The 23,928-nt window shown below is 37.5% G+C and overlaps 1 protein-coding gene across 1 annotated transcript in view; it reads right to left on the bottom strand.

Moving 5' to 3' along the window:
- Window positions 1-23,928, bottom strand: part of LOC128636348 (serine protease inhibitor A6) — a 64,047-nt gene that overhangs the window by 10,268 nt on the left and 29,851 nt on the right. Inside the window, exons 3-4 of the mRNA XM_053689375.1 lie at window positions 14,200-14,470; window positions 1,481-1,628 (exon numbers count right to left, since the gene is read on the bottom strand). Of these exons, the coding sequence (XP_053545350.1) occupies window positions 1,481-1,628; window positions 14,200-14,470 (419 nt within the window). The remainder of the gene's footprint in view (window positions 1-1,480; window positions 1,629-14,199; window positions 14,471-23,928) is intronic.

The following is a 23,928-nucleotide window of genomic DNA, read 5'->3' as shown; positions in this document are numbered from 1 at the left end:
TTACAAGACAGACATGACAATAGTTATCCTTCCACATTGCACCATCCGCGATCCCATAGCCTCAGGTTAATAGCACTTAACAAAAGGAGAAACGAAGCAACCCCACCATCCTTTTTAAACCACTACACTTTAGATACAATATATGTTGGAATGGACCCCCCCCCCTATGTGACTCATGTGTATGCTGTTATTAAATTGTTATTGAATTGGATAGATATTTAAGCATTGTATTACTATTGTTTTGTAATATTATTTAACCAGTCGGGTCTGGCGGAGGGCTCGAAATCTGCTGCCGAGACACAGACTTAGATACACATTTGACTTACTACCTCCCAGCACTTGTTGCATTCTAATCTCATTGTTCCATCACGTGAACATAACTGTGACTTTCATAAGAAAATAATGCAAAATCAGAGGACTGAATAATCTGCTCTTACAATACAGACACTTAGTGGTTATATTGATTACTGTTTATATCTTGTTATGTTTTACAACTACTGTGATGCATATCTTTATCTGTGTCCTCAATAAAAAACATTTAAAAACAAAACAAAAAAAACGTTAAAAAGTAAACACACTCATAATATAAAGATATGAGGTCTCAGATGTTAGAATAAAAAGGCAGGGCTTTAACATAGATATACATATATATATACATCTTTAAAATGCATATGTATGTATATACATACAGTATATATATATATATATATATATATATATATATATATATATATATATATATATATATATATATATATATCAATATATGTGTACATATGTTTTTATATGAGTATATATGTATTTTCAGACATATATACAGATATAAACACATAAATACATATGTACACATACAGTATATAGACACATATACAAGTGCATTGGAGCCCTTTGCAGTTAAGTAGATGAAAACATGTTAAAGCATATTAATGCAATATTCATTTTTAATAAAGGTTTTAACTATGTAATTACTGTAAAAAAATGTGCAGAACATTGGAATGTGAAATATTCATATTGGGTTATCGCAAATGAGGAATATGCAATTGGGTTTGCGTGAGAGTGGGGGGAAAAATATGCAATCGGGTTTGCGTGAGAGTGGGGGGAATAGGTATATGCGTACGCAATATTCTAAGTTCGGCTTTTTGCGCTTGTTGGGTTAGCGCAAGAGTGAAAACAGTTTACTCTCAACTCGTAATACGAGCGCAGCCTCACAAGTGCGAAAAGCTTGAGCGGAATTGTTAATTTGCACTCCACTCGTAATCTGACCCTGTATTTTTTCACACTTTGTTACTGTCCCTTTAAGGTAAGCGAGGGCAAGATATTTTGACAGTTCATGAGGATACATTTTCTTATTTTTAAATGATAATTACAGGCTTTAATTTAAGTATGCTTGAATACAATATAAACTGATGGCACAATTACATTTTTTGTGCCTCTAAATTAAACATCTGCAGAAATAATTGAATAAAATGTGAGCACTTACTTTAGTCACCACCAGCCTAGCATCTTGAGAAATCCCAGAGAAGTCAGCTTTGTTACTGAAAGCATCTTTTATTCCCATATCGCTGAGGACCTCCTTCAAGTTAACAGAGGAGCTAATTGAAAATTTAGGCATATGAACCTGTGTAAACCTAAAGAAAGAAAGAAACCACTAGTGATTCTGTCAACACAAATTATAAAGATTTATGGATATAAATTTAGTTTTCCATTATTAACAAATACAAGGAAAATTCATCATAGATTCCAAATTTGCCACAAATTGCCCATTCATTTTTCATGTTCTGAAAATGTAAAGCAATATTCCAAACAGTATTTAAAAAAACAAAAACAAAAAACTTTAAAACATTGTTATATTAACAGGACGTGTGCAAAATGTTTAGAAACATCTCTATTTCTAATATTAAAATAAATACATTCATTGGTACTAGCACAACAATGTGAGAATATAATAAATACCTCCTTGGTGACAAATTACTTTATACCATTTAAAATCTTCTTAATTAATTAATCCTCTTTCTGCTCAAAGAGTCCCACCACAATACTCAGTACTGGTAACCCTAATTTGTAAAAACACCCCATGTCAATGCCTGATTATGCCCTAACTTATAAACCCCAAATATAAGCCTAAGATCCACTGTAATAGTCACCAAATTAACTTTCTGGTGCAATACACAGTTGCAATAACCTTCTAGTTAATTAACACTCACTGCTGGTTCCGCTACTTGAATATTACCAACCCCTGTGGAGCTAGTTACCCAGTTTTCTCTGAATTTGGTTGCTTCACACTTTAGAAACCAGAAAATAAACCTCAAAAAATTAGATTGTAGCATGCTAACTGACACTCAGTGTATCAAATAAAATACATATCTCTTAATCACATAAAAAGGCTCAAAATATAAGTACAAAGGAATAGTATTTTGATTTTGCTTACCGTAGGATGGATGAGCAAAACAATAAGGCAACACTGAAAATAATATTTGTTTATAATCAAACATTTTCTCTATGCACAAAAGCAATGTTCTTTGTAAAAGGTCTTGAGTGCAAAGCTTCCCTGCAATGTGAACATGGGGTCGTGTTCCCATTAAGCCTAACTTGTAATACCAGTGCACATTTGCGTGCGCTGGTATTACTTAGTGAAGCACAAATATCACACTCACGTAAGCGATATTTTGTGCTCCACTCGTAATCTGGCAATATATGTCTGTTTCGGCTTTTACTCGTTAATTTATAGGAAAAAAGACGGTTGGTAAGCTCTGCCAATTGAATATAACCAAAGTCATAAACAAACACAATTGCAGCTTTATTAAAAAAAAATTGTACAGGGGGCGTGTCTAGGCAGAGGTTATGGCTGGTCGCAATTTCTGAGGCTCCATCAGAGATCTAAGTAATCCCTTGGCTATTTTTGGACATCACCAGGATCATCGCTATTCATCACTATTGGTAATTTGCTGGAGCTCTGCTGAACAGAATAATATAACATACTTGCCATCTATATGCCTTCTTTAAGCTAATTTGGAACTCAAAGTGTTTAATAGTGGCCTCTCCTAGAGCACTGTATACCCCCCCCCCCCCCACGGCACCTGGGTTATGCCGTAAACAAGCAGGTTCACACCAACTGCTCTACTATTATAAGCAAGCAGCGTTATGATGGACACAAAACTCACTCTCCTATTGCTCATACAGGAGCTGAGCTACTCACTAGATGAGCATTACACAGATCTGTCTTGGCACATAGCGGACTGCTTTAACGCACATGGGCCCGACACTAAAGATGGCGACTCATCATGTGGTTCATCGGCTGAACACTTAAGACACAGCCATACTCACAAGCAGCGGGTAGTCTTCTTGAGTCGGAAGCCAAGGGAGATTATCACTCCTGTAGATATTGCCCAGGTCAGTCATGAGAACACTACACCGATCGTTCTAACTGAGCAGCAGGAGAATACTCTGGCATCCAGGTTGGTTGAGCTGTCGATCTGCTTGGGCGAGCGTTATACTTGTCCCTCAGTAGATGTGAGGGAGCAATTTATGGACATCGGATTGGAGTTCAGATCCTGCCTCGCTGTGTATCTGGACATACGCACAGCTGATTTGAAAGCCCGGGAACAAGGGTCACCAAGCAAATGTGGAATCGGCTAAGATGCGGCTCTAACAGCGCAAGTGAAAGACTGTACAGGACCTTATAAGTTTTGCTCAGTTAACCAACTCCGTTTACATATATTCTGAGGGGTTATTTATTATGAAAGCATTATGTTTGTGTCAGCCATATATTAGAAATACCAGTTTCTGCTTCTTTCATTTATAAATATTGTGCTTCTTACTAAATTTCTCAAACTGAAGGGCCAGTAAACACAGTAGATTTGCATAATCAGCAAATGCAAGATAGCAAAACAATACAATAGCATTTACTCTGAATTTCAAATAAGTAGTAGATTATTTTCTAACACATTTCAAAGTTATGTATATTTCCACTCCCCCTGTACCATGTGATAGCAATCAACCAATCACAAATGCATATACGTATAGTCTGAGTTCTTGCACATGCTCAGTAGGAGCTGGTGACTCAAAAAAGTGTAAATATAAAAGAATGTGCACATTTTTTTAATGGAAGTAAATTGGAAAGTTGTTTAAAATTACATGCTGTATCTGCATCATGAAAATTTAATAAAACCTGAGTGTTCCTATAACTACTTCAGGGTCTGCAATGCAGTAATATGTTTGTTGGCAAAATGTTATTTGAATATTAGCAAACATATATACATATAAAGCTCCAGCTCTAAGTTATAGGGGTTTTTTGTATGACAGATGTCCTAGTTTTATATGTTTTATTATGTTATAGTTACATATATATATATATATATATATATATATATATATATATATATATCTCATTCCATGGGGATATGTATTATATCTATTGATTATATATGATAAATTTAGGTGTATACCTAGGTTTTTAGGAGAGGAAGAAACTTACTGGGAAGTTGATTCTACTCAGGGCTATGGGGATTATAATAGCCTCCCTAATGATGTGCTGCCTAACAAACTTTTCCTACCAAGGTCTGTATCAGGTAAGGGACCTTTGTTTGGTGGGCACTCTTCTTAGAATCACCTATGGGGTGATATATTTACAGCTTAACTTAATACCTATAGGGACATCCATATACATCCTAGAGAGAGCTATAGGGGGGTAGTTATCAACGTGTCAACTTTCCTGCCTTCGCCGGTTCAATACGCCCGCCTAAGCTCGCCTACCTTCGCCGCCGCGGACCTGAAAAAATTTGCCTAAGTTATCAATAAATCTGTCAAAAAGCCGCGCACCAAGTACGGGGCGATGAGCAGCGGACTGTGAGAGTTATCACTCATCCGATCTCGCTGCTCTTCGGCTTTTTTACAGCTTTATTGCTAGCCTGTCACTAAGCACCCACACTAAACTACACTGTTCTACCCCCTATACCAGCGCCCCCGGAGCCCCCCGCAACTCAATAAAGTTACTAACCCCTAAACCGCCGCTCCTAGACCCCGCCGCAACTCTTATAAATGTATTAACCCTTAAACCGCCGCTCCCGTACACCGCCGCAACCTACATTATACCTAGTAACCCCTATTCTGCCCCCCCTATACCGCCGCCCTCTATAATAAAGTTATTATTCGCCGCACCTCGCCGCAACTAAATAAATAGTTTAACCCCTAAACCGCCGCTCCCGGACCCCGCCGCAACCTATATTAAATTTATTAACCCCTAATCTGCCCCCCCTACACCGTCGCCACCTATAATACATTTATTAACCCCTATCCTGCCCCCCACTACACCGCCGCCACTGTAATAAATTTATTAACCCATAAACCTAAGTCTAACACTAACCCTAAACCCCCCCCTAACTTAAATATTAATTAAATAAATCTAAATAATATTTCTATTATTAAATAAATTAATCCTATTTAAAACTAAATATTTACCTTTAAAATAAACCCTAATATAGCTACAATATAAATAATAATTATATTGTAGCTATCTTAGGATTTATTTTTATTTTATAGGTAACATTCAATTTATTTTAACTAGGTACACTAGCTATTAAATAGTTAATAACTATTTAATAGCTACCTAGCTAAAATAATGAGAAATTTACCTATAAAATAAAAACTAACCTAAGTTACAATTACACCTAACACTACACTATCATTAAATAAATTAATCCTATTTAAAACTAAATACTTACCTGTAAAATAAACCCTAACGCCTAGATTTAGAGTTTTGTCGGTAACGACCCGCGTAGCTAACGCTGGCTTTTTTCTGGCCGCACCTTTAAAATAACTCTGGTATTGAGAGTCCACAGAATGGCTGCGTTAGGCTCCAAAAAAGGAGCGTAGAGCATATTTAACGCCACTGCAAGTCTCGATACCAGAGTTGCTTACGGACGCGGCCAGCCTCAAAAACGTGCTCGTGCACGATTCCCCCATAGGAAACAATGGGGCTGTTTGAGCTGAAAAAAAACCTAACACCTGCAAAAAAGCCGCGTTCAGCTCCTAACGCAGCCCCATTGTTTCCTATGGGGAAACACTTCCTACGTCTGCACCTAACACCCTAACATGTACCCCGAGTCTAAACACCCCTAACCTTACACTTATTAACCCCTAATCTGCCGCCCCCGCTATCGCTGACCCCTGCATATTATTATTAACCCCTAATCTGCCGCTCCGTAAACCGCCGCTACTTACATTATCCCTATGTACCCCTAATCTGCTGTCCCTAACACCCCTATATTATATTTATTAACCCCTAATCTGCCCCCCACAACGTCGCCTCCACCTGCCTACACTTATTAACCCCTAACCTAACTTCAAACATTAACCCCTAATCTGCCGACTGGAGCTCACCGCTATTCTAATAAATGTATTAACCCCTAAAGCTAAGTCTAACCCTAACCCTAACACCCCCCTAAATTAAATATAATTTAAATTTAACGAAATAAATTAACTCTTATTAAATAAATTATTTCTATTTAAAGCTAAATACTTACCTGTAAAATAAATCCTAATATAGCTACAATATAAATTATAATTATATTATAGCTATTTTAGGATTAATATTTATTTTACAGGTAACTTTGTATTTATTTTAACCAGGTACAATAGCTATTAAATAGTTAAGAACTAGTTAATAGCTAAAATAGTTAAAATAATTACAAAATCACCTGTAAAATAAATCCTAACCTAAGTTACAATTAAACCTAACACTACACTATCAATAAATAAATTAAATAAAATACCTACAATTACCTACAATTAAACCTAACACTACACTATCAATAAATTAATTAAATACAATATCTACAAATAACTACAATGAAGTAAACTAACTAAAGTACAAAAAATAAAAAAGAACTAAGTTACAAAAAATAAAAAAATATTTACAAACATAAGAAAAATATTACAACAATTTTAAACTAATTACACCTACTCTAAGCCCCCTAATAAAATAACAAAGACCCCCAAAATAAAAAAATGCCCTACCCTATTCTAAATTACTAAAGTTCAAAGCTCTTTTACCTTACCAGCCCTGAACAGGGCCCTTTGCGGGGCATGCCCCAAGAAATTCAGCTCTTTTTCCTGTAAAAAAACACATACAATACCCCCCCCCCAACATTACAACCCACCACCCACATACCCCTAATCTAACCCAAACCCCCCTTAAATAAACCTAACACTAAGCCCCTGAAGATCATCCTACCTTGTCTTCACCATACCAGGTTCACCGATCCGTCCTGGCTCCAAAATCTTCATCCAAGCCCAAGCGGGGGCTAGACATCCATCATCCGACGGCTGAAGAAGTCCAGAAGAGGCTCCAAAGTCTTCATCCTATCCGGGAAGAAGAGTAGATCCGGACCGGCAACCATCTTCTTCCAAGCGGCATCTTCTATCTTCATCCGATGAGGACCGGCTCCATCTTGAAGACCTCCACCGCGGACCCATCTTCTTCCGACGACGACTTCCCGACGAATGACGGTTCCTTTAAGGGACGTCATCCAAGATGGCGTCCCTCGAATTCCGATTGGCTGATAGGATTCTATCAGCCAATCAAATTAAGGTAGGAAAATTCTGATTGGCTGATGGAATCAGCCAATCAGAATCAAGTTCAATCCGATTGGCTGATTCAATCAGCCAATCAGATTGAGCTCGCATTCTATTGGCTGTTCCGATCAGCCAATAGAATGCGAGCTCAATCTGATTGGCTGATCGGATCAGCCAATCGGATTGAACTTGATTCTGATTGGCTGATTCCATCAGCCAATCAGAATTTTCCTACCTTAATTCCGATTGGCTGATAGAATCCTATCAGCCAATCGGAATTCGAGGGACGCCATCTTGGATGACGTCCCTTAAAGGAACCGTCATTCGTCGGGAAGTCGTCGTCGGAAGAAGATGGGTCCGCGGTGGAGGTCTTCAAGATGGTGCCGGTCCTCATCGGATGAAGATAGAAGATGCCGCTTGGAAGAAGATGGTTGCCGGTCCGGATCTACTCTTCTTCCCGGATAGGATGAAGACTTTGGAGCCTCTTCTGGACTTCTTCAGCCGTCGGATGATGGATGTCTAGCCCCCGCTTGGGCTTAGATGAAGATATCGGAGCCAGGACGGATCGGTGTGATACCCAGTGAAGTGAAGACAAGGTAGGAAGAGCTTCAGGGGCTTAGTGTTAGGTTTATTTAAGGGGGGTTTGGGTTAGATTAGGGGTATGTGGGTGGTGGGTTGTAATGTTGGGGGGGGGTATTGTATGTGTTTTTTTACAGGAAAAAGAGCTGAATTTTTGGGGGCATGCCCCACAAAGGGCCCTGTTCAGGGCTGGTAAGGTAAAAGAGCTTTGAACTTTAGTAATTTAGAATAGGGTAGGACATTTTTTTATTTTGGGGGTCTTTGATATTTTATTAGGGGGCTTAGAGTAGGTGTAATTAGTTTAAAATTGTTGTAATATTTTTCTTATGTTTGTAAATATTTTTTTATTTTTTGTAACTTAGTTCTTTTTTATTTTTTGTACTTTAGTTAGTTTATTTCATTGTAGTTATTTGTAGATGTTATATTTAATTAATTTATTGATAGTGTAGTGTTCGGTTTAATTGTAGGTAATTGTAGGAATTTTATTTAATTAATTTAATGATAGTATAGTGTTAGGTTTAATTGTAACTTAGGTTAGGATTTATTTTACAGGTAATTTTGTACTTATTTTAACTAGGTAACTATTAAATAGTTCTTAACTATTTAATAGCTATTGTACCTGGTTAAAATAATTACAAAGTTGCCTGTAAAATAAATATTAATCCTAAAATAGCTACAATGTAATTATTCGTTATATTGTTGCTATAATAGGGTTTATTTTACAGGTAAGTATTTAGCTTTAAATAGGAATAATTTATTTAATAAGAGTTAATTTATTTCGTTAGAATAAAATTATATTTAACTTAGGGGGGTATTAGGGTTAGGGTTAGAATTAGCTTTAGGGGTTAATAAATTTAATAGAGTAGCGGTGAGGTCCGCTCGGCAGATTAGGGGTTAATAAGTGTAGGCAGGTGGAGGCGACGTTGTGGGGGGCAGATTTGGGGTTAATAAATATAATATAGGGGTCGGCGGTGTTAGGGGCAGCAGATTAGGGGTACATAAGGATAACTTAAGTAGCGGCGCTTTGCAGTCGGCAGATTAGGGGTTAATTATTGTAGGTAGTTGGCAGCGACGTTGTGGGGGGCAGATTAGGGGTTAATAAATATAATATAGGGGTCGGCGGTGTTAGGGGCAGCAGATTAGGGGTACATAAGTATAACGTAGGTGGCGGTCAGCAGATTAGGGGTTAAAAAAAATTAATCGAGTGGCGGCGATGTGGGGGGACCTCAGTTTAGGGGTACATAGGTAGTTTATGGGTGTTAGTGTACTTTAGAGCACAGTAGTTAAGAGTTTTATAAACCGGCGTTAGCCCAAAAAGCTCTTAACTACTGACTTTTTTCTGCGGCTGGAGTTTGGTCGTTAGATTTCTAATGCTCACTTCAGACACGACTCTAAATACCGGAGTAAGGAAGATCCCATTGAAAAGATAGTATACGCAATTGACGTAAGGGGATCTGCGGTATGGAAAAGTCGCGGCTGAAAAATGAGCGTTAGACCCTTTTTTGACTGACTCCAAATACCGGCGGTAGCCTAAAACCATTGTTAGGAGCCTCTAACGCTGGTTTTCATGGCTACCGCCAAACTCTAAATCTAGGCCTAAGATAGCTACAATGTAATTAATAGTTACATTGTAGCTATTGTAGGATTTATATTTATTTTACAGGTAACTTTGTATTTATTTTAGCTAGTTAGAATAGTTATTAAATAGTTATTAACTATTTAATAACTACCTAGCTAAAAGAAATACAAAATAACCTGTAAAATAAATCCTTACCTAAGTTACAATTAAACCTAACGCTACACTATCATTAAATTAATTAAATAAATTAACTACAAATAACTACAATTAAATACAATTACATAAACTAACTAAAGTACAAAAAATAAAAAAAGCTAAGTTACAAAAAATAAAAAAAATAAGTTACAAACATTTAAAAAATATTACAACAATTTTAAGCTAATTACACCTAATCTAAGCCCCCTAATAAAATAACAAAGCCCCCAAAATAAAAAAATTCCCTACCCTATTCTACATTAAAAAAGTTCAAAGCTCTTTTACCTTACCAGCCCTTAAAAGGGCCTTTTGTGGGGCATGCCCCAAAGAAAACTGCTCTTTTGCCTGTAAAAGAAAAATACAACCCCCCCCAACATTAAAACCCACCACCCACATACCCCTAATCTAACCCAAACCCCCCTTAAAATAGCCTAACACTAATCCCCTGAAGATCATCCTACCTTGAGTCGTCTTCACTCAGCCGAGCCACCGATGGAACTGAAGAGGAGATCCGGAGCGGCAGAAGTGATCCTCCAAGCGGCGCTGAAGAAGTCTTCCATCCGATGAAGTGATCCTCCAGGCGGCGCTGAAGAAGTCTTCTATCCGGGCGATGTCATCTTCCAAGCGGCGCTGAAGAAGTCTTCTATCCGGGCGATGTCATCTTCCAAGCGGGGTCTTCAATCTTCTTTCTTCAGGATCCATCTTCATCCCGCCAACGCAGAACATCCTTCTTTCCCGACGGGCTACCGACGAATGAAGGCTCCTTTAAGGGACGTCATCCAAGATGGCGTACCTTCAATTCCGATTGGCTGATAGGATTCTATCAGCCAATCGGAATTAAGGTAGGAAAAATCTGATTGGCTGATTGAATCAGCCAATCAGATTGAGATCGCATTCTATTGGCTGTTCCGATCAGCCAATAGAATGCAATCTCAATCTGATTGGCTGATTCAATCAGCCAATCAGATTTTTCCTACCTTAATTCCGATTGGCTGATAGAATCCTATCAGCCAATCGGAATTGAAGGGACGCCATCTTGGATGACGTCTCTTAAAGGAGCCTTCATTCGTCGGTAGTCCGTCGGGGAAGAAGGATGTTCCGCTTCGGCGGGATGAAGATGGATCCTGAAGAAAGAAGATTGAAGACCCCGCTTGGAAGATGACATCGCCCGGATAGAAGACTTCTTCAGCGCCGCTTGGAAGATGACATCGCCCAGATAGAAGACTTCTTCAGCGCCGCCTGGAGGATCACTTCATCGGATGGAAGACTTCTTCAGCGCCGCTTGGAGGATCACTTCTGCCGCTCCGGATCGCCTCTTCAGTTCCATCGGTGGCTCGGCTGAGTGAAGACGACTCAAGGTAGGATGATCTTCAGGGGATTAGTGTTAGGTTATTTTAAGGGGGGTTTGGGTTAGATTAGGGGTATGTGGGTGGGGGGTTTTAAGGTTGGGGGGGGGTTGTATTTTTCTTTTACAGGCAAAAGAGCAGTTTTCTTTGGGGCATGCCCCACAAAAGGCCCTTTTAAGGGCTGGTAAGGTAAAAGAGCTTTGAACTTTTTTAATGTTGAATAGGGTAGGGAATTTTTTTATTTTGGGGGGCTTTGTTATTTTATTAGGGGGCTTAGATTAGGTGTAATTAGCTTAAAATTGTTGTAATATTTTTTAAATGTTTGTAACCTATTTTTTTATTTTTTGTAACAGCTTTTTTTATTTTTTGTACTTTAGTTAGTTTATGTAATTGTATTTAATTGTAGTTATTTGTATTTAATTTATTTAATTAATTTAATGATAGTGTAGTGTTACGTTTAATTGTAACTTAGGTTAGGATTTATTTTACAGGTAATTTTGTATTTCTTTTAGCTAGGTAGTTATTAAATAGTTAATAACTATTTAATAACAATTCTAACTAGCTAAAATAAATACAAAGTTACCTGTAAAATAAATATAAATCCTAAAATAGCTACAATGTAATTATTAATTACATTGTAGCTATATTAGGGTTTATTTTACAGGTAAGTATTTAGTTTTAAATAGGAATAATTTATTAAAGTATAGTGTAGTGTTAGGTGTAATTGTAACTAATAGCTATTGTACCTAGTTAAAATAAATTGAAAGATGCCTGTAAAATAAAAATAAATCCTAAGATAGCTGCAATGTAATTATTATTTATATTGTAGCTATATTAGGGTTTATTTTAAAGGTAAGTATTTAGTTTTAAATAGGATTCATTTAGTTAATAATAGAAATATTATTTAGATTTATTTAATTAATATTTAAGTTAGGGGGGTGTTAGGGTTAGTGTTAGACTTAGGTTTAGGGGTTAATAATTTTATTACAGTGGCGGCGGTGTAGGGGGGGCAGGATAGGGGTTAATAAATGTATTATAGGTGGCGACGGTGTAGGGGGGGAAGATTAGGGGTTAATAACTTTATTATAGAGGGCAGCGGTATAGGGGGGGCAGGATAGGGGTTACTAGGTATAATGTAGGTTGCGGCGTTGTCCGGGAGCGGCGGTTTAGGGGTTAATATGTATAGAGTAGCTTGTGGTGGGCTCCGGGAGCGGCGGTTTAGGGGTTAATATGTATAGAGTAGCTTGCGGTGGGCTCCGGGAGCGGCGGTTTAGGGGGAAAACACTTTATTTAGTTGCGGCGGTGTAGGGAGGACAGATTAGGGGTGTTTAGACTTGGGGTACATGTTAGGGTGTTAGGTGTAGACGTTTCCCATAGAAATCAATGGGATGTCTGGCAGCAGCGAACTTGTACTTTCGCTATGGTCAGACTCCCATTGATTCCTATGAGATCCGCCGCCTCCAGGTACGCTGGGCCGGAAAAGTGCCGAGCGTACCTGCTAGTCATTTGATAACTAGCAAAAGTAGTCAGATTGTGCGGCACTTGTGTGCGGAACATCTGGAGTGACGGAAGAATCGATCTGTGTCGGACTGAGTCCGGCGGATCGAAGCTTACGTCACAAAATTCTACTTTTGCCGGTCTCTAGCCTTTGATAACTAAGGCGAATCAGCCTCGCCACAAATACGCTGCGGAATTCCAGCGTATTTGAGGTTGACGGCTTGATAACTACCCCCCATACTATTTAAAAGTCATACTACGGTTGAGTCATATATGTTTCCTAACTTAAAGTGCAATTACTTCGAGTTTATTGATACCACCGCAGGTTCTCTATCAACTGGTACCCCATTTTAGAACTTTATCATATGCAGCTTAACTGTGCCAATGTGTTTTTGTGTGACAACGGGCTGTCTGTGGCCGAGGCAGCATGCTAGGTGTAAAGCACAGTTGCGCCAATTTCTTAGACTACTACTATGTACCCTTTCACTATGTAGTATTATAGGTACCTCTATGCACGTAGCTTTCCAAACTCTTAACTGCTATCTACTGAGATTTAAGTAATTGGCTACAGAAGACTTCTTAGTATATCCCCCAGAAGGGATTACCCCTCTCACCTCCCCTTTTAGCTATAGTAGGGGGTTGACACGCACACCAAACGCAATTAAGTGTTATAGGTTTTTATGAGCACAATGACTCAACTAGGTTCCTCCACTTCCCCACGAACAAATCAATACCACGTTATACATACTCTCTAGATATAAAAAGGTTTATGCAAACCTATAACTATCTCATTTAAGCAAGCTTTTCATTACATGCATATTAGGACAAACCCCTAGAATTAAAATTTCCGACACTATTTAAATGTATCTTGCATTCTGCACTGCAATAACTTGGTTGCTCCAAAGCCTCATGGTATTCGTGTTAAGCTATACACATATTAGTTATTTTATTGTCTAAGATTAGCATTGACAACTTAAGTTAAACCTGATCAGTAGCCCATGTGTGGCCTAGATGCAGCTATCATTTACCAGTATATCACTCTAGTTCTTTAACCTCCAGTAAATTTATATAGTATTCTAGTTTACCTCCATCGCAACTAGTTGATGTCTGTGGGCCCAAGAGTGGCCTGTTATTAGCAGTGGAGGTCTCTACAGATTTATAAAAAGAGGTTTTAGATTTATTCGCCTATCAGCTTTTGGTCTATATGTCTGTATATGTATATGTTTGCAGGGTCGCACCTGTATTGTTATACTTGATGTCTATAGTCTCACCAAAATGTAATTGTTTGGGATATTTTCTCATTGTGATACAAAAATGGTTCTTATACCTGTCTTTATTGAATAATGGCGATTTTTTCTTGTTTTTGTTATGTAATTATTGTTAAAAACCTCAATAAAATAAAATATGTTTAAAAAAAAAATGTTTTTGTACCTTAAATGCGCTGATTTTTTCCATCTTTTAATTGTATCAACTGATAATGCTTCTTCTACTTCACGGATTTTTCCCATTTCAGGTATAACGACAAGCATTGAAGCGTTGTTCTTATATGGAAGTTGAAGGACAAGACATGGAAGCTGATCATCCTGATAAATCTTATAGCTGCCTATTCGTGACATCATTTGGACTTTCACAGTAGTATTTCCATCCACAAAGAAGTTACTTACTCTTGTAGAACTTGGATTGAACTTATTTTCCCATTCTCCTAAAGACACAGGCAAGTTATCACATAACATCTATAACTGTCAAGACTTACCAGTTGTGATAGAGCTCAGGGGATTACTTAGTATGGTATAAAAGGAATACACAACGCCAAGTCATACAAGCTTCTCATTCAAATAAGACCTCCTAACCAGATCCCATATCTAGTTAAGGAATAGGTTGTGTTCCTCACAGCGTCTCCTCTATATCCAACTAGCTCCCCAGAAGATATAAGACACCTAGTTTGTCTATAGGTATTAAACAGTGTATAAATTAGAATCTAGGGAGCGCCTCAAATTGGGCTGGGATATATGCACATAAAACTTAGATGGGTGTTTTAGAAAGATTTCACAGGTTTATTCATACAAACACGATAAAAACAATTTAAAACAATTTAAAAACGTAAAGAATGAGATAGCGATTGATATGAGTTGAAATTACTCAACTTATTGAATATACATCCTCTTATACATTAACTTATATGGTATCAGACAGGATGGTGATACACAAATGTAAAAGAATAAAAGGTGCAGAGGATATGGAAAATATAAAAGATATATAAAAAACTTTCATGGATCCATGAGTACAATAAAAAATATATGAATAAAACCCTATAGCAGGTATAGAAACACAATAATCAAAAATTGTCTAAAATACGGATACTAAAAACATATAATACGATATAATTAACGATTCCTAAATATAGTAATTATGTAAACAGTGTGTAGTGTCTCCAATGTATTTGAGACAATCCCTGGTATTAGGGTAAATAGTTCCAAGTTCTTTGGGGACAATTTTGTCCTAAGGTAAGTTGATCCTAGGAAGTATAATTGTGAAGGTGTCCAAGAAGTATGACTTAGTGAAGGGTGATGAAAAATGTGGAAAAAACAGAAAAAACAGGAAAAAAAAAGGGTGGAAAAAATGTAGAAAAAAATGTTCTAGTGCTGTGATCGGTGACAATAAAACTCAGATCCAAAAAAATATATATTTTGTGACAAAAAATATATATGTGAGAAGTGAATAAGTTCAAAAAAAGTAAAAAATAATCGTATTAATGTTCCAATTCCAAAATCCCAACAGATTTGTAATAAAAAATAAAAAATAGAAACAAATAAGATTCCCAGTGTACCTGTGGAATATAAAACAAAAACAAATAGTGCAATAACGTTTAGGCAATCCTTAATGTAAATGAAATGAGGCTTACCATCAATAGCCAACGCGTTTCGGACCTTCCTTGGGCCTTTTTCAAGACTGTATTGTGGTAAGCATAACTAGGCCTCTTTTTATACTATGGTGCACCTATCACAGAGCACCAAAATTGCGCCAAAAAATGTTCACCTTTGACCCGGAAGTGATACCTTCCTGTACTTCAAAATGCTTTAAGTATAATTATTTTCATTTTATTTTTATTTTTATTTGGTTTTTGGGGCCAATTTATAGGTTTTTTCTCGGTTCCTCTCTAAGCTGAATAAGGAAAAGTAGAGAGGCGAATTTTTCATCGCCGGAATCGCCGAAACCGGAAGTGCACTTCGCATGTTGGTGTCACTTCCGGTTCGTGATTTAGGGGCCGATGTCGTGAAAAATGCTTCTAGACTGGCATATGCTTACAACTGACTATGGTGTCTTGGTTTATACATTTATTCCTGTTTAGTCCCAGGGGGGTGTTGTTCCTTATGTCATTTCGGCTAATATGCATTACCGGAAATGACGTCACCACCGGAAGTGGAGTACCGGTCTCCTTGTGACCGGAAGTGACGTCGTAGCCGGAAATGGTGTTCCGGTCTATGTACGACTCTGGGTATTTTTCAGGGGTTTGTAATGCTGACTTGTGAAATCCTTAGTAAAATGTCCATTATGGTCAAAAAAATAAAAACGTATGTGTATTAAAACAGTCAGTGAGATAATTTACATAAGTGAATTGGTAAAACACTTTAAAATATATTGAAAATATAAAACAAGTATGTTTTTAAGATGCATAAGCGGGCACTTAATTAGAAGTCTCTCATTGAGTCTCGAGTGGATTACTTTAGATCAGAGGTGTCAGAAATCACTATTCCAGTTAGGTGCCTAGTTAGTGTCATATTTTGAGAGATGAGGATTTATCTAGTCCATATATTGATAAAATGGGTTCCCTCAACATCAGGTGTTTCTCTGTGTGGAATCCTCCCAGTAAGTGGGGCTCTATATTATCACATCAGGAAGAATTGGTGGGGACATTTATAAAATATTATTATAAAAATATATATAAAAAAGGAGTTTAAAAACATATTTTAAAACATCATAAAAAATCATCAGAAAATGGTGGGGAAATGGATGATAAAAGATTATAAAAGGTTATAAAAGATCGGGACTAAAATTGAAGGGGAGTTGTATCATGTACTAATTAGGTAAACTAGTCTATTACGCTAGTATGAAAATACATGCTAATAATGGATCTTTGTTTCCTATAGCGCATGTCTATTTTAGATTAAATAAATGTGACAAGTCCTCCTTGTTATTCAGACCCCTGGGGTGAAGGCAGTCTAAATAAAATATCCACCTAGATTCTTCTATAAGGAGTTTTTTCACTTGATCTCCCCCTCTCCAACTGGGGTTTACTAGTTGGATGCCGCAGTATTTAAAATCTTTCTTGTTTCCCTGATGTTTTCTGGTGAAGTGTTTGTATAGTGGAGTCTCTGTACTCTTATTTTTAATCTGTAGTAGATGCTCTCTGATACGGTCCTTAAGGGGTCTTGAGGTCTGACCGATATATTGGAGACCGTAGCTGCATTCTATGAGGTATATGACTCCCTTATTACTACACCTTATGTGGTCTCTTATAGGGTAAACTGTTTTGGTGTTGTGTGCTGTGAATTGCTTGGTTTTTACACCTCTTTCACACGCCTTACAACTAGGGCATGGATAGAAACCCTTGATGTCTCTACCTTGTATATCTCTTGTTTTCAACTTAGGGGTTCTGGGTATACTTGGTGAGAGTATACTTTTCAAGTTTTCTCATTTACGGTAAATGAATTTTGGTGTTTCTGGGAGCCTTTCCCCGAGTACATCGTCATCTCTCAAAATCGTTTCCTTATGATCTTTTCTATAAGGTGTCTGTTGGTGCTATATTTTGTTATAAAGGGATGTTCACTATTTCATCATCCCATGTTGGTTTGTTTTCCTTATTTTTATACAATAGAAGGTCTTTTCTGTCTTTCATCCTAACCTCTGAAATGTTTCTTTCCAAGCTATCATTATCATATCCTCTTTCAAGGAACCTTTCTTTAATCATAGTCACTTGTTGTTCCCATTTCTCCGGGTTGGAACAGTTTTTCTTTAGTCTTAACATCTGACCCTTAGGTATATTAGATTTCCAATTGGAGTGGTGGCAGCTGTCTTGGTGAATGTAATTATTACAGTCTACCTGTTTGAAGTGTGTTGATGTTTCTAATTTGCCTTCGATTACTTCGATCTTTAGATCCAGGAATGTAATTTCTTTCATACTTATTTCGTGTGTAAACTTGAGGTTAAGATTATTACTATTCATGACCTCAATTGTGTGTAAAAGGTCCTCCATAGAGCCTTTCCAGATTAACAAAATATCGTCTATATACCTTCGGTATAGGACCAGGTCCGCGCTCGCTGGGCACGATTCCCAAAAAATTCGTTCCCATCTTCCCATATACAGATTCGCGTAGCTGGGCGCGAACCTGGTCCCCATTGCTGTTCCGCATATTTGGTTAAAATAGGTCCCCTGGTTAAAGAAATAGTTGTGAGTCAGTATAAAGTTAATGCCATCTAAAATAAAGTTTTTGTGTAGTGTTGGCATATCCGGATCCTTTGTCAGAAAGAAGTCGATGGCTTCTAGGCCCCCCTGATGAGGAATGCTCGTGTAGAGAGATGTTACATCACATGTAGCCAGAATGTAGTTGCTTTTCCATTCAATACCCTCTAATACATTTAGGACTTGTGTTGAGTCCCGCAAGTATGATGGAAGTTTCATTACATGTTGTTGGAGTTGTTTGTCTACATATTCTGATAGGTTACTTGTTAAAGAACCTATCCCTGATATGATTGGTCTTCCTGGCGGTTTTTCGATGGATTTGTGGATCTTGGGGAGGTAGTAGAATACTGGAGTGATAGGGTGTTTAATACTCAAGTATTTGTATTCCTTCTCATTTAGTATTCCGTTTCTCCTTGCCTCCCCCAAGATCCTATCTAAGTCCTTCTTGTAGCCTTCAACTGGGTTATTCCTGAGTTTTTCATAGGTTTTTTTGTCTGCGAGAATCCTGTTGCATTCTTGGTTGTAATCCACTTTATCTAAGATTACCAGACCTCCTCCTTTGTCCGCTGGTTTAATGACCAGGTCATGGTTTCTCTCAAGGGATTTTATTGTTGATAGTTGATCCTTATTAAGGTTATGTTTGGTCATCTTAAGTTTATTCTGACTGATGTTTCTGATGTCGTTGCAAACCAGGGTGTCGAATGTTTCGATTGCATTTCCCTTACTCATCACCGGATAGAACGATGATTTTGGTCTTAAATCGGTGTGTTTATACATACTGTTGGTGAGGCTTGTACTTTCTGGATTCGGATTTCCTATTCTTGTGGACTGGAGTTCCAGTGGAGATTTGATGAAATGTCTCTTGAGTGTTAGTTTTCTTATGTACTCCTTAGCATTCACGAAGGTTTCAAATTTATTTAGACCTTTTGCTGGGGCAAATGAAAGCCCATAATTCAGGACTGAGGACTCCTTATCTGTCAGAGTTATAGAACTTAGGTTATAGATACCCTTCGGTGTTCCTTCATTTGTTGGGGGGGGTTTGTTGAGTGTTCATCTGATGGAGCTTTCTTGCGATTTATTCGCCTCCCACCTCTCTTGCCTCTGTGTGTTTTCTTTTTTCGGTTGGCGTCATGAAATCTTCGGGACATGAGTTCTTTCTTTTTGAGGATGTTCTTTCTAGTTCTTTGGTTGACATCTGATGTAGTCCTAAAAAAGAATGTCCCGATGTGGATGCTTCATTTTGTTCGTTAGGTCGTGGGTTGGGTGCTCCGTTATATCTTTCATTTGGTCTGTATTGTTGACTCTCATTGTTCACTTGTCTCGGGGTATCTTGACCTCCCCTGTGACCTGGGTGGGTGGGGTTTGTTGTTCTGTTGTGGCTTGCGTTGTAATTTTCTCGCCAACTTCCCCTTCTGTTTTGTAAGTGCCCATAATTTCTAGGTCTCCTATAGTCCCATGTGTTATCGAAGTTTTCCCTTTGGAATCTGTTGTCCCTTTGGAATCTGTTGTTGCCACGGGTTTCTTCGTATGGGCGTGTCCCGTATCTTCTCATCGGGAAGTGGTAAGGTGAGGAATATGGTTCCCTGTAGGAGTAGTTGGGAATAGGCTCTCTGTGGAATCTCTCAAAGTTACCCCTTCCATTGTATCGGGGTCCATGATAGATTGTTCTGTTATTCGGAGTCCTAAATTCCTGATGCACATCGTTGATCCTTCTCTGGTTGTGCTGATAGTACATATTCCCTGGGGTTCTGTTATATTCAGGTCTATAACCCATATTGTTGTCTCTCATTGTTTGATCTCTCTCACTCTTATTCGGTTGGTCCGAGTGTTGCCCCCTCTCCCGAGGTTCATGATAATCTCTCTGGTCGTAATCCTTAAATGGTATATAGGATTGTTTCCTTCCTCTGTTGTGGACCTCAATCCATTCATTTGGTTCACTTCTTTGGTGTTTGTTTTCGTCTCCATCGTTACATCTGTTGTCATTGTTTGTCGTAGATTTATGTAGGGCATCATTTTCTTTTGCCTCTCTGATGAATTCTAATTCTCTATTCAGTTTCTTTGATTTCTTGTTCGTGATGTCCTCCCTCATTTTAGTTACCCTTCTGGTGAGGTTTTCCTTCCTTTCTAGGAGATCTTTGGTTTCAATTATTGATCCATCTGGACTCGTGAGGTCATCTTCATTCTTTTTAATCTCCTCGTCCACTTTAGCTAGGATAGATTCTCTATATTCAATAATTGCCTCCATTAGCTTTCTGGAGCTCTCTATCAGAATATTAGACCATTTATCTATAAATTCCGGATCTTCTAGCTGGAATGCACAATCTTTTTTAATTAACAATCCCTTAGGGATAATATTAAATTCTAGGCATTTCCTGAGAAAAGTGATTTCTGCTTTGTATTTCACCTCTTGTATCAGTAGTTTCTCCAAGTTCCTAAATATAGAGTTGTAGTCAATTGATCCCGTGTCTCTATTGTTTTGGTCTGTAATCGAGTAGTTAATTTCTAGTGTAATATCTTGTCTCATGGACTTGGTGATGTCCATGATTAGTGAGCCTCTCAATGGGATCTGGGTGTGGTGGTTAGTACAATAAGATAGGTAAATATCTATCTCTAGATAGGTTTATGGGTAAGTGTATGAGGGCTGCTGGTGAGGTTACTAGGTAGAGAAAAATCTGGAATAGGTTGTGTTCCTCACAGCGTCTCCTCTATATCCAACTAGCTCCCCAGAAGATATAAGACACCTAGTTTGTCTATAGGTATTAAACAGTGTATAAATTAGAATCTAGGGAGCGCCTCAAATTGGGCTGGGATATATGCACATAAAACTTAGATGGGTGTTTTAGAAAGATTTCACAGGTTTATTCATACAAACACGATAAAAACAATTTAAAACAATTTAAAAACGTAAAGAATGAGATAGCGATTGATATGAGTTGAAATTACTCAACTTATTGAATATACATCCTCTTATACATTAACTTATATGGTATCAGACAGGATGGTGATACACAAATGTAAAAGAATAAAAGGTGCAGAGGATATGGAAAATATAAAAGATATATAAAAAACTTTCATGGATCCATGAGTACAATAAAAAATATATGAATAAAACCCTATAGCAGGTATAGAAACACAATAATCAAAAATTGTCTAAAATACGGATACTAAAAACATATAATACAATATAATTAACGATTCCTAAATATAGTAATTATGTAAACAGTGTGTAGTGTCTCCAATGTATTTGAGACAATCCCTGGTATTAGGGTAAATAGTTCCAAGTTCTTTGGGGACAATTTTGTCCTAAGGTAAGTTGATCCTAGGAAGTATAATTGTGAAGGTGTCCAAGAAGTATGACTTAGTGAAGGGTGATGAAAAATGTGGAAAAAACAGAAAAAACAGGAAAAAAAAAAGGGTGGAAAAAATGTAGAAAAAAATGTTCTAGTGCTGTGATCGGTGAAAATAAAACTCAGATCCAAAAAAATATATATTTTGTGACAAAAAATATATATGTGAGAAGTGAATAAGTTCAAAAAAAGTAAAAAATAATCGTATTAATGTTCCAATTCCAAAATCCCAACAGATTTGTAATAAAAAATAAAAAATAGAAACAAATAAGATTCCCAGTGTACCTGTGGAATATAAAACAAAAACAAATAGTGCAATAACGTTTAGGCAATCCTTAATGTAAATGAAATGAGGCTTACCATCAATAGCCAACGCGTTTCGGACCTTCCTTGGGCCTTTTTCAAGACTGTATTGTGGTAAGCATAACTAGGCCTCTTTTTATACTATGGTGCACCTATCACAGAGCACCAAAATTGCGCCAAAAAATGTTCACCTTTGACCCGGAAGTGATACCTTCCTGTACTTCAAAATGCTTTAAGTATAATTATTTTCATTTTATTTTTATTTTTATTTGGTTTTTGGGGCCAATTTATATGTTTTTTCTCGGTTCCTCTCTAAGCTGAATAAGGAAAAGTAGAGAGGCGAATTTTTCATCGCCGGAATCGCCGAAACCGGAAGTGCACTTCGCATGTTGGTGTCACTTCCGGTTCGTGATTTAGGGGCCGATGTCGTGAAAAATGCTTCTAGACTGGCATATGCTTACAACTGACTATGGTGTCTTGGTTTATACATTTATTCCTGTTTAGTCCCAGGGGGGTGTTGTTCCTTATGTCATTTCGGCTAATATGCATTACCGGAAATGACGTCACCACCGGAAGTGGAGTACCGGTCTCCTTGTGACCGGAAGTGACGTTGTAGCCGGAAATGGTGTTCCGGTCTATGTACGACTCTGGGTATTTTTCAGGGGTTTGTAATGCTGACTTGTGAAATCCTTAGTAAAATGTCCATTATGGTCAAAAAAATAAAAACGTATGTGTATTAAAACAGCCAGTGAGATAATTTACATAAGTGAATTGGTAAAACACTTTAAAATATATTGAAAATATAAAACAAGTATCTTTTTAAGATGCATAAGCGGGCACTTAATTAGAAGTCTCTCATTGAGTCTCGAGTGGATTACTTTAGATCAGAGGTGTCAGAAATCACTATTCCAGTTAGGTGCCTAGTTAGTGTCATATTTTGAGAGATGAGGATTTATCTAGTCCATATATTGATAAAATGGGTTCCCTCAACATCAGGTGTTTCTCTGTGTGGAATCCTCCCAGTAAGTGGGGCTCTATATTATCACATCAGGAAGAATTGGTGGGGACATTTATAAAATATTATTATAAAAATATATATAAAAAAGGAGTTTAAAAACATATTTTAAAACATCATAAAAAATCATCAGAAAATGGTGGGGAAATGGATGATAAAAGATTATAAAAGGTTATAAAAGATTGGGGCTAAAATTGAAGGGGAGTTGTATCATGTACTAATTAGGTAAACTAGTCTATTACGCTAGTATGAAAATACATGCTAATAATGGATCTTTGTTTCCTATAGCGCATGTCTATTTTAGATTAAATAAATGTGACAAGTCCTCCTTGTTATTCAGACCCCTGGGGTGAAGGCAGTCTAAATAAAATATCCACCTAGATTCTTCTATAAGGAGTTTTTTCTCTTGATCTCCCCCTCTCCAACTGGGGTTTACTAGTTGGATGCCGCAGTATTTAAAATCTTTCTTGTTTCCCTGATGTTTTCTGGTGAAGTGTTTGTATAGTGGAGTCTCTGTACTCTTATTTTTAATCTGTAGTAGATGCTCTCTGATACGGTCCTTAAGGGGTCTTGAGGTCTGACCGATATATTGGAGACCGCAGCTGCATTCTATGAGGTATATGACTCCCTTATTACTACACCTTATGTGGTCTCTTATAGGGTAAACTGTTTTGGTGTTGTGTGCTGTGAATTGCTTGGTTTTTACACCTCTTTCACACGCCTTACAACTAGGGCATGGATAGAAACCCTTGATGTCTCTACCTTGTATATCTCTTGTTTTCAACTTAGGGGTTCTGGGTATACTTGGTGAGAGTATACTTTTCAAGTTTTCTAATTTACGGTAAATGAATTTTGGTGTTTCTGGGAGCCTTTCCCCGAGTACATCGTCATCTCTCAAAATCGACCAGTGTTTCCTTATGATCTTTTCTATAAGGTGTCTGTTGGTGCTATATTTTGTTATAAAAGGGATGTTCACTATTTCATCATCCCATGTTGGTTTGTTTTCCTTATTTTTATACAATAGAAGGTCTTTT

The sequence above is a fragment of the Bombina bombina genome, chromosome 1 (assembly GCF_027579735.1).
Source record: "Bombina bombina isolate aBomBom1 chromosome 1, aBomBom1.pri, whole genome shotgun sequence".
NCBI lineage: Eukaryota > Metazoa > Chordata > Amphibia > Anura > Bombinatoridae > Bombina > Bombina bombina.
Note: the sequence above shows the minus strand (reverse complement) of the source record. Positions and strands in the feature narration are given on the sequence as shown.